General features: G+C 36.2%; 1 protein-coding gene across 1 annotated transcript in view; it reads left to right on the top strand.

The window, feature by feature from the left end:
• LOC148953200 (telomere length regulation protein TEL2 homolog) overlaps positions 1-13,283 on the top strand; it is a 17,311-nt gene extending 4,028 nt beyond the window's left edge. The window contains exons 2-3 of the mRNA XM_089087902.1: positions 2,413-2,556; positions 10,823-13,283. Coding sequence (XP_088944028.1) covers positions 2,413-2,556; positions 10,823-13,248 — 2,570 coding nt within the window. The 3' untranslated portion in view covers positions 13,249-13,283. The remainder of the gene's footprint in view (positions 1-2,412; positions 2,557-10,822) is intronic.
• Positions 13,284-13,406: the final 123 nt, after the last annotated feature.

The following is a 13,406-nucleotide window of genomic DNA, read 5'->3' as shown; positions in this document are numbered from 1 at the left end:
TTGTTTAAGTTTTTGTGTGTGTGTGTTTGTTTGTGTGTTTGTTTGTGTGTGTGTGTAAGTTTTGGCGTGTGTGTGTTAGTTTTGGCGTGTGTGTGTAAGTTTTCATGTGTGTGTGTGTGTGTGTTTAAGTTTTTGTGTGTGTGTGTAAGTTTTTGTGCGTGTGTGTAAGTTTTTGTGTATGTGTTAGTTTTTGTTTGATTGTATGTTTTTTTGTGATTATAAGTTTTTGAGTATTGGTCTAAGTTTTTGTGTGTGTGTGTGTGTGTGTGTGTGTAATTTTTTTTGTTTGTATGATTTTGTGTGTGTTTTTAAGTTTTTTTTGTGTGTGTGTTAGTTTGTGTGTGTGTGTGTGTGTGTGTAAGTTTTTGTGTGTGTAAGTTTTTTGTGTGTGTGTGTGTGTATAAGTTTGTGTGTGTGTGTGTGTCTGTGTGTAAGTTTTTGTGTGTGTAAGTTTTGGCGTGTGTGTGTAAGTTTTCGTGTGTGTGTGTGTGTGTAAGTTTTGTTTGTGTGGGTGTGTGTGTGTGTATGTTTTTGTGCTTGTGTGTTTGTTTTTTTTTGTGTTCATGTGTAAGTTTTTGTGTGTGTTTGTTTGTGTGTGTGTTTTTGTGTGTGTGTAAGTTTTTGCGTGTGTGTGTGAGTTTTCGTGTGTGTGTGTGTGTAAGTTTTGTGTGTGTTTGTGTGTGTGTGTGTGTTAGTTTTTTTGTGCATTTTAGTTTTTGTGTGCATTTATGTTTTCTTGTGCATGTGTTTTTTTTTTTGTGTGTTTGTGTGTGTGTTATTTTTTGTGTGTGTGTGTGTTATTTTTGGGGTGTGTGTGTAAGTTTTCGTGTGTGTGTGTAAGTTTTCGTGTGTGTGTGTAAGTTTTTGTGTGTGTGTGTGTGTAAGTTTTGTGTGTGTGTAAGTTTATGTGTGCATGTATGGGGACTGGGGGGGCCTTTGGGGCCCAGGGAGGGCGTATGGGGATCCGGGGCCCTTGAGGATTGGGTGATCTTTTGGGAGCCCATTGGACCTTTGGGGACCGGGGGAGGACCTTTGGGGGCCCGGGGGACCCTTGGGGGCCGGTTGTCCCTTGGGGAGCCCGGGGGACCTTTGAGGACCAGGGGAGGGCCTTTGGGGGTCTGAGGAGGGCGTTTGGGGGATAACATTTCGAAATTTTTACTTTTTAGTTTACTTTCTGCGGCGCATTCCTGCAGCGCATTCCTGCGGCGCACCCCTGCGGCGTATTCCTGTGGCGCATCCCTGCGGCGCATCCCTGCGGCGCATCCCCCTGCGGCGCACCCCCTGAGGCGCTTTCCTGCCCCGCGGCGCTGTCCGGGCCCGCGGCACATCCCTGTGGCGCTTCTCGGGCCCGCGGCGCTTCTCGGTCCCGGGGGACCGTTGAGGACGGGGCGAGGGCATTTGGGGTCCGGGGGGCCTTTGGGGGGCCGGGGGCCCTTTGGGGGTCCGGGGGGAGGGCCTCTGGGGTCCGGGGTGCCCTTTGGGGGTCCGGGGGCCCTTTGAGGACCAGAGGAGAGCCTTTGAGGGTCTGAGGAGGGCGTTTGGGGGGCTGGGGCTCTTTGGGAGCTTGGGGGGACCTTTGAGTACCGGTGCTTCCTTTGGGGTTGGGGTGGGGGATCGGAACCCTTTGGGGTTGTGATAGAGGATCTCACAACACTGTTCAAATGGAACTTGTGTATTATAACGACCACAGAGTTTCACCCTCAAATTCTCTTCTAAAACCTTTCCTAAAATCATCTTTCAAAATGTCTCTAACTGTTTCGCCGAAATAATCCCATAACCTGTCTAAAACCGTTTCGCCCAAATAATCCCTAAACGCAAATTCAGCGTGTTCCTTTTGTTTGGCATCTCTGCGCTAACGCATTTCAAATTAATAAGAAACCTGATTCCCGCGCTTAAACAATTCATCGCTAAGATGTTTCTTGGAGAATTGTTTCCATGGCCTTTGGTTATTAATATCCTTTGGAGTTCGACCAAAAGAGTTGTTTCCGAGGCAAAGACAATAATGACTTGGATCTATTCCTGGAGAATCGTTTCTAGGCGAAAATTATTAAAGTGTGACAGATGATGTCATTGGTTGATTGATCTGTCAACAAAGGGGTATTAATTTGTTGTTTCTAAGGGGAATTATTGATTCACGAAAAGGGAATTGAGGTCGACAGCACAGGTGTTCCAAATTCCTGGACACCTTGACATTCGCTGAGAGCGTGCACTTGGCCAAAACAATAACAACAAAATCGACCTTGGAAATTTAGGCCATTGACCCCATTAACCACGTGTTCTCCCCAGGGAGGCTATGCCCATATATGGTGTGGGGTCACGAGTTATAGGGTCCTCTCTACTGTTATTTAGCATTCAACCGGTGAAATGTTTTATGTTTTCTTTTGTAATTATTAGGGAATTCCCTTTTTTTAGCATCACAGTCCTTGCTTGATGGCCTAGACTTTGGCAAACCTGTTCCTCTGCCAGTTTCTACGTCTATCAGTTCAAATGGTGCCCAATCCTCCAGCTTTGACCTGCTTGGTGGTGATTCATCCCTTTTTTCAAGTCCTTCATCAGGTAAGTCCTTGCTCCTTCTTTCATGTTATTTGTCTGGTTATAAAAAAAAGATGTTGTAATGATAATATAAACAAAATAATTTCTTTAAATCTTTGGATTGTCGAGGCTTCACTGTAGCGACAGAGTGGTTTTATTATTATTATTACTTTTATTATTGAAAATCGCGATAAATAATCGTGATATTGATGCCATATTGGAGAAGTGTGATTAAATCGCTATATTTCCTATAAAGATAAACTTATTTTTCTAATTAAAATCATATTAGTCAGCCTTTAACCAAGTACTGTCTGATTAGAAATGAAACACTGTGTTGTTAAAAATTTTATCTTCTGAGAAAATCTCATCGAGTAGCGTCACTTGTTTAAGTGATATGATCTTAGATATTTTTAATTTCTGAACCTTATAAAATAGATTATAAAATATAAATTTGTCTTACAAATAAAACTCTGTGCTGTTCAAAATTTTATCTTCTGAGAAAATATCATCGAGTAGCGCTTGTCACAAATATCACTTGGTTAAATGATATGATCTTAGATATTTTTAATTTCTGAACCTTATAAAATAGAATATAAAATATAAATTTGCCTTACAAATATAACTCTGAATATTTCGATCACATATACAGTGACCGTCATCAGGAAATATAAAAGGATTATCCCTATTTGAACTGTTATTTGCACGTCATAGAAAGGCTGTGTGGTCTTCAAAAATACTTACATCGTATAAATTTGTCTGTTTAATGAAAAATTCTAGGTCCTGATCATTTTTGATAAACTTTTATTGTTGATTTGTAGCTATTGTCGAGCCGAATTTGATATTCGGAAACCCATGCTGCTGCTATTTTTTCCAAGTTTTACAGTAGGTGTGAAAAACCTAGCGGGTGTCAGTTTACTCTCACTTAAATGACCATTTGACACTATTATTATCTTAAAGCTAGGAAGCAGATTGTAACAAAGAATTATCAAGTAAAGCCCTGAACTTCGACGACTTGTTTTCTGAGGTGTTTCTTAGGGAATAAAAAAATTTTAATACTGTTTTGAAACCTAGACAGACGATGTTTAAAAAATAGAAAGAAAGTATATGCTGGACGTTGATATCACTGTGAATCACCGTGGCAGATCGTATTAAGAAATGATTTCCAATAGCTTGTGAATAGGCAGATAAGGACAGATTTTGCCCTAGATGATAATAGAGACAATGCCAAATTGGCTGGTTCGGTAGTTGCTCAAGGGCTCTAAAAACATGATATTTTTTATAGTAACTGTCATTCAAACCTACCTATTACCTCATTTATTACTGATTTCATCTTGCTCTGGTTGTCATACTTACACTTCGCCCACTTAACGTGCCAACTTTGTTGATGAAATTTTTTCAAGTTGCGTCCAATGGTAAAAACCAAAAACAAATCTTAACTATTTTAGTAACAATATGTCTCCAAAAATTATTCCTGAAAAATTGTCTGCTTTGCTCTGCTTACATTTAAATGGATTTATTAATAGCGTTTTGTTTTCTATGGATTATCTATGCTCGTGAAGAACAGAGTATATCTGACGTCAGGTTTTTGATCTACTGATAAAATGATGTTTTGTTTATAAGAGATTTATACACAAGGACCGCTTTAATTATATATTAAATAAATAAAAAACAAGTTTTTTTTAACTGAAAGTAAGGAGCGACATTAAAACTTAAAATGAACAGAAATTATTCCGTATATGAAAGGGGCTGTCCCCTCCTCAACGCCTTGCTGCTTACGCTAAAGTTTTTTATTGTTTAAAAAAATAGAGTTGTGAGAAAGTCAAACTTTAGCGTAAAGAGCAAGGCGTTGAGGAAGAGACAGCCCCTTTCGTATACGGAATAATTTCTGTTCATTTTAAATTTTAATGTCACTCCTTACTCTCAGTTAAAAAAAAAACTTTGTTTTTTATTTAATTTTTGAACGTTTTTGAATAAATGCAGGTTTTGATCTTGGCTCACAGTACATGAATAATTTAAACAAAATTTTCATGTTAATTTACTTTTATTTGGATAAATGGCTTTCTCAAAACTTGTTTCATTTTATTTACGAACGTTTTTATTAGTAATAAATATACGTAACTTACGAATTAATTTACGTAACGAACTTCTATATTCATATATTTTTAATACGTATATTAGAGGGTTCGCCCCCTAGTCAATACCTTGCTCTTTAAGCAAAAGTTCGAATTTTGTATCAATTCTTTAAAACTGACCGCTTAATCACAAAGGCCGTTAATTAGAATAAATAGCTCTTATGAAAGTACTAAAAAATCTTTTGCTTAAAGAGGGAGGTATTGACTAGGGGGTGAACCCAATCGTGTGTGTAATATTTTATGTTAGTTTAAAGTTTTGATGTTGCTGCTGATGCAGCTGAAAAACTTGTTGTTTTATATTTAATTTCTGATCTTTTTTTAAATAATGCTGGGAAGTCTAGCGTCCCCTTCATAGCAATGTTCTTTCCCCCATGAAAACTTCCTTCATGGAAAGATCCTCCCACATAACCCCCGACCCCCCCCCCACTACCGGGAAAAACCTCCCCTGAAAACGTCTGTACTGTATACTTCCCAATAACCAATGCTATATGTTAACATTGGGTAAAGTTCATAATTTTCAGCCCTCCTCCCGGGAACTTCGGGGGATTAAGTCATCCTAAAAGACATACTTATAATATTTTCGAACATGCTGAACGAAATGGCTATCTCAAAAATTTGATCAGGTGACTTTGGGAAAAAATGAGCGTGGGAGGGGGCCTAGTGGCCCTCCATTTTTTTGGTCACTTAAAAAGGACACTAGAAATTTTAATATTCATTCCAATGAGCCCTCCCACGGTATTCTAGGACCAGTGGGTCGATACGATCCCCCCCGGGAAAAAAAACAAACAAATAAAGACACCCCCGTGATCTATCTTCTGGCAAAAAATGTAAAATTCCACATTTTTGTAGATAGGAGCTTGAAACCTCTACAGCAGGGTTTTCTGATACGCAGAATATGATGGTGTGATTTTCATTAAGGTTTTATAACTTTTAGGGGGTCTCTCCCCCTTTTTTCGAACATTAGCCAAATTTTTTCAGGCACGTAACTTTTGATGGGTAAGATTAAACTTGATGAAACTTATATATTTGAAATCAGCACTGAAATTTGATTCTTTTGATGTATCTATTTGTATCAAAATACCGTTTTCTAGAGTTTCGGTTACCATTGAGCCGGGTCCCAATAACCAATACTGTATGTTAACATTGGGTAATGTTCATAACTTTCAGCCCTCCCCCTGGGGGCTTTGAGGGATTAAGTCATCCTATAAGACATAGTTATAATATTTTCGACCACGCTGAACAAAATGGCTATCTCAAAATTTTGATCGGGTGACTTTGGGAAAAAACCGAGCATGGGAGGGGGCCTAGTTGCCCTCCAATTTTTTGGTCACTTAAAAAGGGCACTAGAACTTTTAATTTCCGTTCTAATGAGCCCTCCCACGATATTCTAGGACCACTGGGTCAATATGATCACCCCTGGGGAAAAGAAAAAAAAAATAAAATAAAAAAATAAACAAGCATCCGTGATCTTTCTTCTGGGAAAAAATGGAAAATTCCACATTTTTGTAGATAGGAGCTTGAAACCTCTACAGTAGGGTTCTCTGATACGCTGAATATGATGGTGTGATTTTCATTAAGGTTCTATAACTTTTAGGGGGTCTTTCCCCCTTTTTTTGAAAATCAGTAAAATTTTCTCAGGCGCGTAAATTTTGATAGGTAAGATTAAACTTGATGAAACTTATATATTTGAAATCAGAATTAAAATTTGATTCTTTTGATGTATCTTTTGGTATCATAATTCCGTTTTTTAGAGTTTCGGTTACCATTGAGCCGGGTCGCTCCTTACTTACAGTTCGTTACCACGAACTGTTTGAAAAGCAGCTTTGTATTTGAAATATGCGACTGCACAGGGGATAGGTCTGTAAGGAGTGCACACTCCCCGAATCATGTCTTAGTGTTGAACGACAGCAATTATAGGAATTTAAAAAGAAGCTAAATAATGTACTAACATTCGGTGCAATAAAGTAAGAAATATTCTCTCTAAAGAATTTGCTAGAATATTCTTTAGATTTGAAATTTTCTTTAGAGTATATGCTTGGAATCAGTTTTTCAAATAAAGAATCGAATTGTCAAAGAAAAAAAGCCTGACGATCAAGCACAATTTCCATGTGACACACACAAATGTTCTATAGAATAGACAGGAGTCATATTTCTTCTTTCAGTTTTAACTTTATTAGATTTTATTTTTTGATTCATTAAAAGCGTTTGCTGATTATAGTATAAGTTAAGCTTCTGGAAATCATCCTTATATATCTATTTTAAGATGAATTTTAATCGTCCTAACCTGCTATTGATTAAAACTGTATTATATTATAAAGACATCTCTGTTCATATGAGTGTTGATTCAATATTAGATATTATTGTAAATTCAAGTATCTAGTATTTGCCCCCCCCCCCCGAAATTCTCAACTTTCACAGAAAAAAATAGTGTAGATGTTAGGAATGGTCCTTAGGCTAACATTTGTGCTGGTAGACAAAATCTTGACAGAATTTACGCCAACCTTTTAAATGAAGAAGAAACGTTACACCTTACACAACTTGTGCAATTTTTACGGAATTTAAATGGACAAACAGCGAAATACATGAATTCAATTTGAAAAATTTTGCATTATCTTCGTGAGCCATAGAATTTCCTCTTTTCTCATTTAACATTAACGGTGATCCTTCAGCCTAGCGAATTATTCCTTCAATAAATTAATAATGAAAATTTATTTGCATTGTAGCTATTGTGATTACTGTGAGGACGTTCTATTATATTTCAATGATTGTGCTTTTTTTTGGCTGGTTGTAAATTTTAAGGTTATTTAGGCTTCAAGTAGCTGTTTTTTTTTTTTTTTTTTTTTTTTTTTTTTTTTTTTTTTTTTTTTTTTTTTCACAAATTAGCTTGCGTATGATAGATAAAGCAAAGCCTGTGAGTGTTCGTATCAAATTTGTCTCTTGGATACGTTTGAACGCAGACGATACAACTGTATCATCTTTTTTGTAACTACCCCCATTCTGATCGGAGTAAATGTCTCATGGCGGGATTTTAGGGCTTTTCTTTCTATGTTTTTGCAGGCTAGTAGAAGGCCTCACCACCAATTAAATTAATGTTACTGATATTTCTATTTCTTGAGATCCCTATAAAGGATTTTATTCTTAAATTTGAAATTGGATGAATAGTTGGATTAAAACATATCGGTGCAACCGACCAACTTTATTCATCAAGAATTTAAGACAAAATTGTATGAGGTCTGATGCAAAACGTAAGAACTTCTGTTCTTACATTAAATAGAGCTGTGTGAATAGCTTTACCAAAGCCTTGCTCTGATGTAAGGCTTGGAACTCTGTATTCTTTTGGCTGGAGCAAATGTGATCAATAGTTTTTATTTTTCAACCTTCCTTTTCTTTTTTCCACTCTTTGCCTTTCTTCTTTCCTTTCTTTTCTTTACTTTTTTCAATTCTTTTTTACTGGATTAGTGATTTTGCTGTTTTTCATTCTGAAAATTTGTTTTTTGAAACTTCGAGTCTCTAACGTTTTTACCGATAAGCTTCAATTTAGAATCCTCTTAACTAATATTTTTTTTTGGGGGGGGGGGAATCATAGGAAAAGAAAAAGAAATATAATTTAGTTGTATATAAAAAAAAATACAGGAAACTATTGGAGAGTCGTTAATTCTTGACAACTGGCGCTAACTATTTATGGGCCTACCGGGAGAGGTAATCAAATAAGCTATTTGTGTGCCACAGCAGATTTACTAGAAATATAGAACATAGGTGTGTTTCAAGTTGAAAACTAGAAATTAAAAAAAGAAAACAACAAGTTCTAAACTTGTGAACCGAATAAAAGAAAAGTATATCCATAGTCTTATTACTAAAACAATAGTTATTGTGTCTATTAAAAAGTATGTATTAGTTTAGTTGCTCCTTTTTTTGTTTACATTTTGATAATTTTTCCTGTTTTACTATATAATTAATAATTTATAATTATAATTCATATAATTACAGATTCAGAGGGAGCGTCCTGCGGTTTTACTCTGATTTCTACGAAACTGTCAATGACCGTTAGGAAATCCCTCCCCTCTTTAACCAACCCTACCCCTCTCCCATGCTTCGCACTCGGATTGGGTGTAGTTTAATTTAGGGTATTTTTCATCCATATAATTTTGTCAATTAAAAAAACAAGATAAAAATCCAATTATCCCTATTACTTTGTGCTGTTGCATCGTTGATTTTTATCATATAAGCAAATATTTGTAATTCTGAATCTTTTTAACTTAGCATTTTGTACTCATTTTTAGGAATTGACTCAACCTATCCTGACATTTTTTTCTATACAGGAATATTTAAAAATGGGACGTAAACAAAGATTTAAAATGTTATTTCAAATGTAAAACAAGTATAAAAACACAATGCAGAAATGTAAAACAGAAAAGATGGCCACAGTCGTTTCTCAAATGAAGGATTTTACAATTTGTTTTTCTATTTGATAAAATGTGTGGACCACAGTGGAGGTCCTTTCACCTCTTAGGGTTGGTCTGTAGAACTGCTATTGTGGCTGGTATGCACCATTCAGATACTAATATATCATGTTCTTTTTGAAGATTTTGAATAATATCTTCAAAAATAAAAAACTCCTGTTTGATTGGGGAAGTGGTGGTTAATAACAGCCTTAAAGTTGTCTTGGTTTTTGGCACCCTGCAATATTTCTTTAAAATCTTGGACGCTGAATATTTTCATCATTTTGATTTCAATGTCGAGGGAGAGGAGAGTGACGTAGCACCAACTAAAAGCAACGTCATTTAAAAGAAGATTTCATGCTTTGAAGTTTATTTTTATTCTACAAATTTTTTGAATTTCATTCTCAAAATCCCTCTAACTATTCACTCATTTCTCAATCAATGAACAACTAATGTATTGTACTCCTTTCTCCAAGTTTCGTCATTGAGGCAGCGGATTAACACAGTAAGAAAAAAGTGACGCTAGAAATGCTGAAAATTTGATATTTCACCAAATGTTTAGGAATTTCATTGTTTGATTGAAGGTGCCTCGCTTGAACCGTTTCAAAATCTAGAATGTTGTTTTAATTTCATTATTATGTGAATTTTTATAATTGAAAGAAATTTATCTTGCCGGATAGTTGTAAGCATTCAATTTAGTCATCTGAATGGTAATTAACAGAGGCACTAGTTCACGAAACTATTGTCAAAATCTGTTGGTGTGGGATGCAATTCTTTTTCGGTTTTCATTAAAGATAAAAAAAAAACTTTTTTTCAAAATCTTTGGGGAGGGGAAAATCTAGGAGGGAAAATCTCTAAATGCTTTTTAAAAGAAGGAAATTTGTCGTCCCATACTTCATGTACGATTTCGTAAAATAGAATGTTTGTCTGTCCATATAACAGTCCCTGATAATCGTTTTTTAAGTATGTAAATAATAATTATAGAAAGAAACTAATATCCTCGGTGTAGCAATATGGGCCGTCAGGATTTCTTGTGCTCGTAGCCTTCTGAGACTTTCTTTCAAAAACACTTATCAAAAAATTCCAAAAGTCTGCTGGCAGCATTGTACAGTAATGCAGTCCCTGAAAAGAAGTTCCATCTTTGAATATTTATTTTTGACTTTCACTTTCGAGTTTTACAATAATGTTTGCTTTACATGAGTTTTTTGAAAAAGTATTAGACCTGGTCTACTCTGGAACAGTTTCAGATAACTTATTGTTATTTTATTTCTTTTTTAGTGTTTTTTTTTTACGGATAATGATTTTCTAAACAAAATTATATCCTCCATTCTAAAATATCTGCTCAAATTATTATGCTGTTTTGTTTTCAAAAATTATAAAAGTTGAACTCCCTGTTTTTGTGTATAAGGGGGACATTAGTTTTTGTTTTAAAAAAATCACTACTTTAAAACTGAAAGAAAGAACAACCGAACTGTCTGGAGCTGCTCTAGAGATAGAATAGTTTTAAAATCGTTACTAAAATCGCACACGAGAAACGACGCCTATCGAGCCATCTCGGGTAAGGAGTTTCCTTTGGATAAAAGGGTGCCTAATCCTTTTGAAAAGTGCTTTATATTTATTATAAATTGATACTTTAAAGGCAAATCCCCTGTTTGATTTGATATAGAATATGCCCTGTGTTGTATTACGAGCATCCTGATTGCTGATTTTTCACTACAGATGTCCAATCGAATGTGAAAAGATTCAAAGATGCTCTTGTGTCAACCAGTGAAGCCCAAGTAAAGAAAGCCTTTGCACCGATTGAGTATTATCTACCCGGAAACCTAACACCTCAGAAGTTGCTTGGGATTGACATCGAGAGAGAGGATACTGTTACTTTTTGTGAAAGTTTTTTCATTGACTGTTTAGAAAGTGTAATAAGTAGCTTTTGGTTTGAGTCAGTTTTCTTTGAGAAGCTTATTTTATATGGACCACCTTTAAATGCTCTGCAAGTTCTTATCAAGAATATTCAGACTCTTAATCCAAGTCGCAGACGAGATAGGCTAATAAATATTTTAATAAAGCTAATAAAAAGTGATTCAATGCTTGCTATTTTGGTGTCGAAAACCGTTAAGTGTGAAGTTGATGTATACGAGGTCGATCCTGTAGTTAGACTCATTGGCACTGTTCCAGTACTCGTTTCCGGTGTTTGTAAATCTAAGACTCCTTATGATTTATGCCCTGAGGGGTATTGCAACTTATTGAGTGGCCAGATATTCTGGTCGATTTTTGTTTCTTCAGAAGCACTGAAGAGAAATGTTGGCATCTCTTCTGGATTTCTAGCAAAGCTCCTATCATTTTTGTTCATAAGCTATCCTCCAAAAAATACCTTCAGCAGTTGCTTATCTCAGCTATGCGCTTTGTGCCATGTCAACTTTGCTGCAAGAAGATTCTGTCAGAGTTTGATTCGGGATTTGAGTACGAAAGGCGTTGAAAATTTTGTCACTATGTTAAGTCAACAAGCTTGTTGCAGTGATATTATGATTGCGATGATCGGTCAAGTTAAGCAAAAATCAGATACTTATATAGCTTTAAGAAGAATCGTATTGGTGAAGAGTCCAAGAAACGCTGCAGTTTTGAAGAGATGTTTATTAAGCCTTGCTAGTGTCGGTTGCTTGACTGACGTTTTGAAAGAACTAGCGCATAGATGGCAGACTAAGAGTTCCTTACTTTATACTTCTTTAGAGGAGCATATTTCTATCACAAAATCGATTTTAATTTGTTTAAGTATTGATGACACAAGTTTAGATAAGAGCTTTGTTACAGATGCTGTTATACAAGGAACCATTCATTACTTGCAAAACCCGCGAACAGAATACCGATTAATCGGTATGTATATGGCAACAAAAACTGCAAAGCTTTTGTGCCCAGAAGGACCACAACCCGCGTTCGACATGCCTGACTCCTCTCTTCTGTCTGAATTTGATGAAATTTTTAACATGGAAGATATTTGCCAGAATCGAAATATGGACGAGGATGCTGTTCTGAGGAAAGTATTAGAAAACACAGGTATATTTGGGAATGCAAAGGCATTGACCCATAAGGAACCAGAACTAAGAAATGAACAGGATGAAATCATCCATGGTGTTGATGAGAAAATGAACTCTATATTGTTATCTCGTACAGGTGTCGAATGTGAGAATGGCTTGGACAGTGATGATGATCTAAAACCATATAACACTGAGGAAAACATCCAGGAACTGTCAGTAAATCCACCCGTTTATATCGCTGATTTGATAGAATATCTTACGGGTACGAACGGAGAATGTGATGAATACGAACGAGTGGTGGCTGTATTAAGCCACGCGGAAAACGTAATTCAAGAACAGTTAAGCAATGAAAACGAGAGTGTTGCTTCACAACTTCTGTCAATTTTAGTCCACCTTGAAAATAAGTTCAAAATTGAAAATTTTGAAGAATTACGGACTAACACCATGATTTCAATTGTTAGCATATATCCTAAAAATAGTGCTGTTTTTTTAGCAAATCAATTTTTTGCAGAAAATTTTTCTGTTGCCCAAAGAATGCTGATGATTTTTTTACTAGCAGTTAGCGCTGAAAAAATGTCATCAATTTCTACAGTGCAGAAAAGCGACCCTAGGATTCAGCCTTCTTCTCTAGAAGCAAAAACTCGGCGTTTTATTCAGTCTCGCAAAAGTCCAACTCTAACACTGAACCAGTTTAGCAATGTTGCCAGTGAATTTTTCTCGTCACTTTTGAATGCAGCTCACAGGCAAACTACGATTGACTTCATCCACAAAGACTACCAACTGCTGACCCACTATTTCTGCACTTTGACTGCATTTTGTACATTCGGTTCTTCAAGCCCTAATATTATCACAATGGCTGAATCCCTTTCTGATTTATTGTGGTCGCAAAGACTCCATCCAGAGGCATCAGTCCGTGAATCTGTAATTGCCAATCTGAATCGACTGTTGCTGCAAGTCAACTGTGATTTTCTGCTGAGTAACCCCAAAAGGGCTGCTGAATGGAAGGAATATCTGGAACATATAATGCAAGAAGACCCTTCTGATTTATGTCGAAAGTTTTCTAGTTATGCCTATAAACTGCTTTTTAACCTTTTTAACGTTCAAGTCCATGAGTAGTTACTTTTCGCAAGTTTTTCGAAATAAATTCTTGTTCTTTTAAACTTTCTTTCTTCGGCTGTTAATAGATAATAATAGACGCCTCAATGCTCCTGTAAATAACTGTCCGTGAACGGAGTGCAAATATACGAGTCTGCTACATCTTTGTCAGGTCTTTG

Source organism: Artemia sp. Qi Xiang Cuo, chromosome 4 (assembly GCF_049724085.1).
Source record: "Artemia sp. Qi Xiang Cuo chromosome 4, ASM4972408v1, whole genome shotgun sequence".
Classification (NCBI taxonomy): domain Eukaryota; kingdom Metazoa; phylum Arthropoda; class Branchiopoda; order Anostraca; family Artemiidae; genus Artemia; species Artemia sp. Qi Xiang Cuo.
This window is presented reverse-complemented; position numbering and strand designations above follow the sequence as displayed.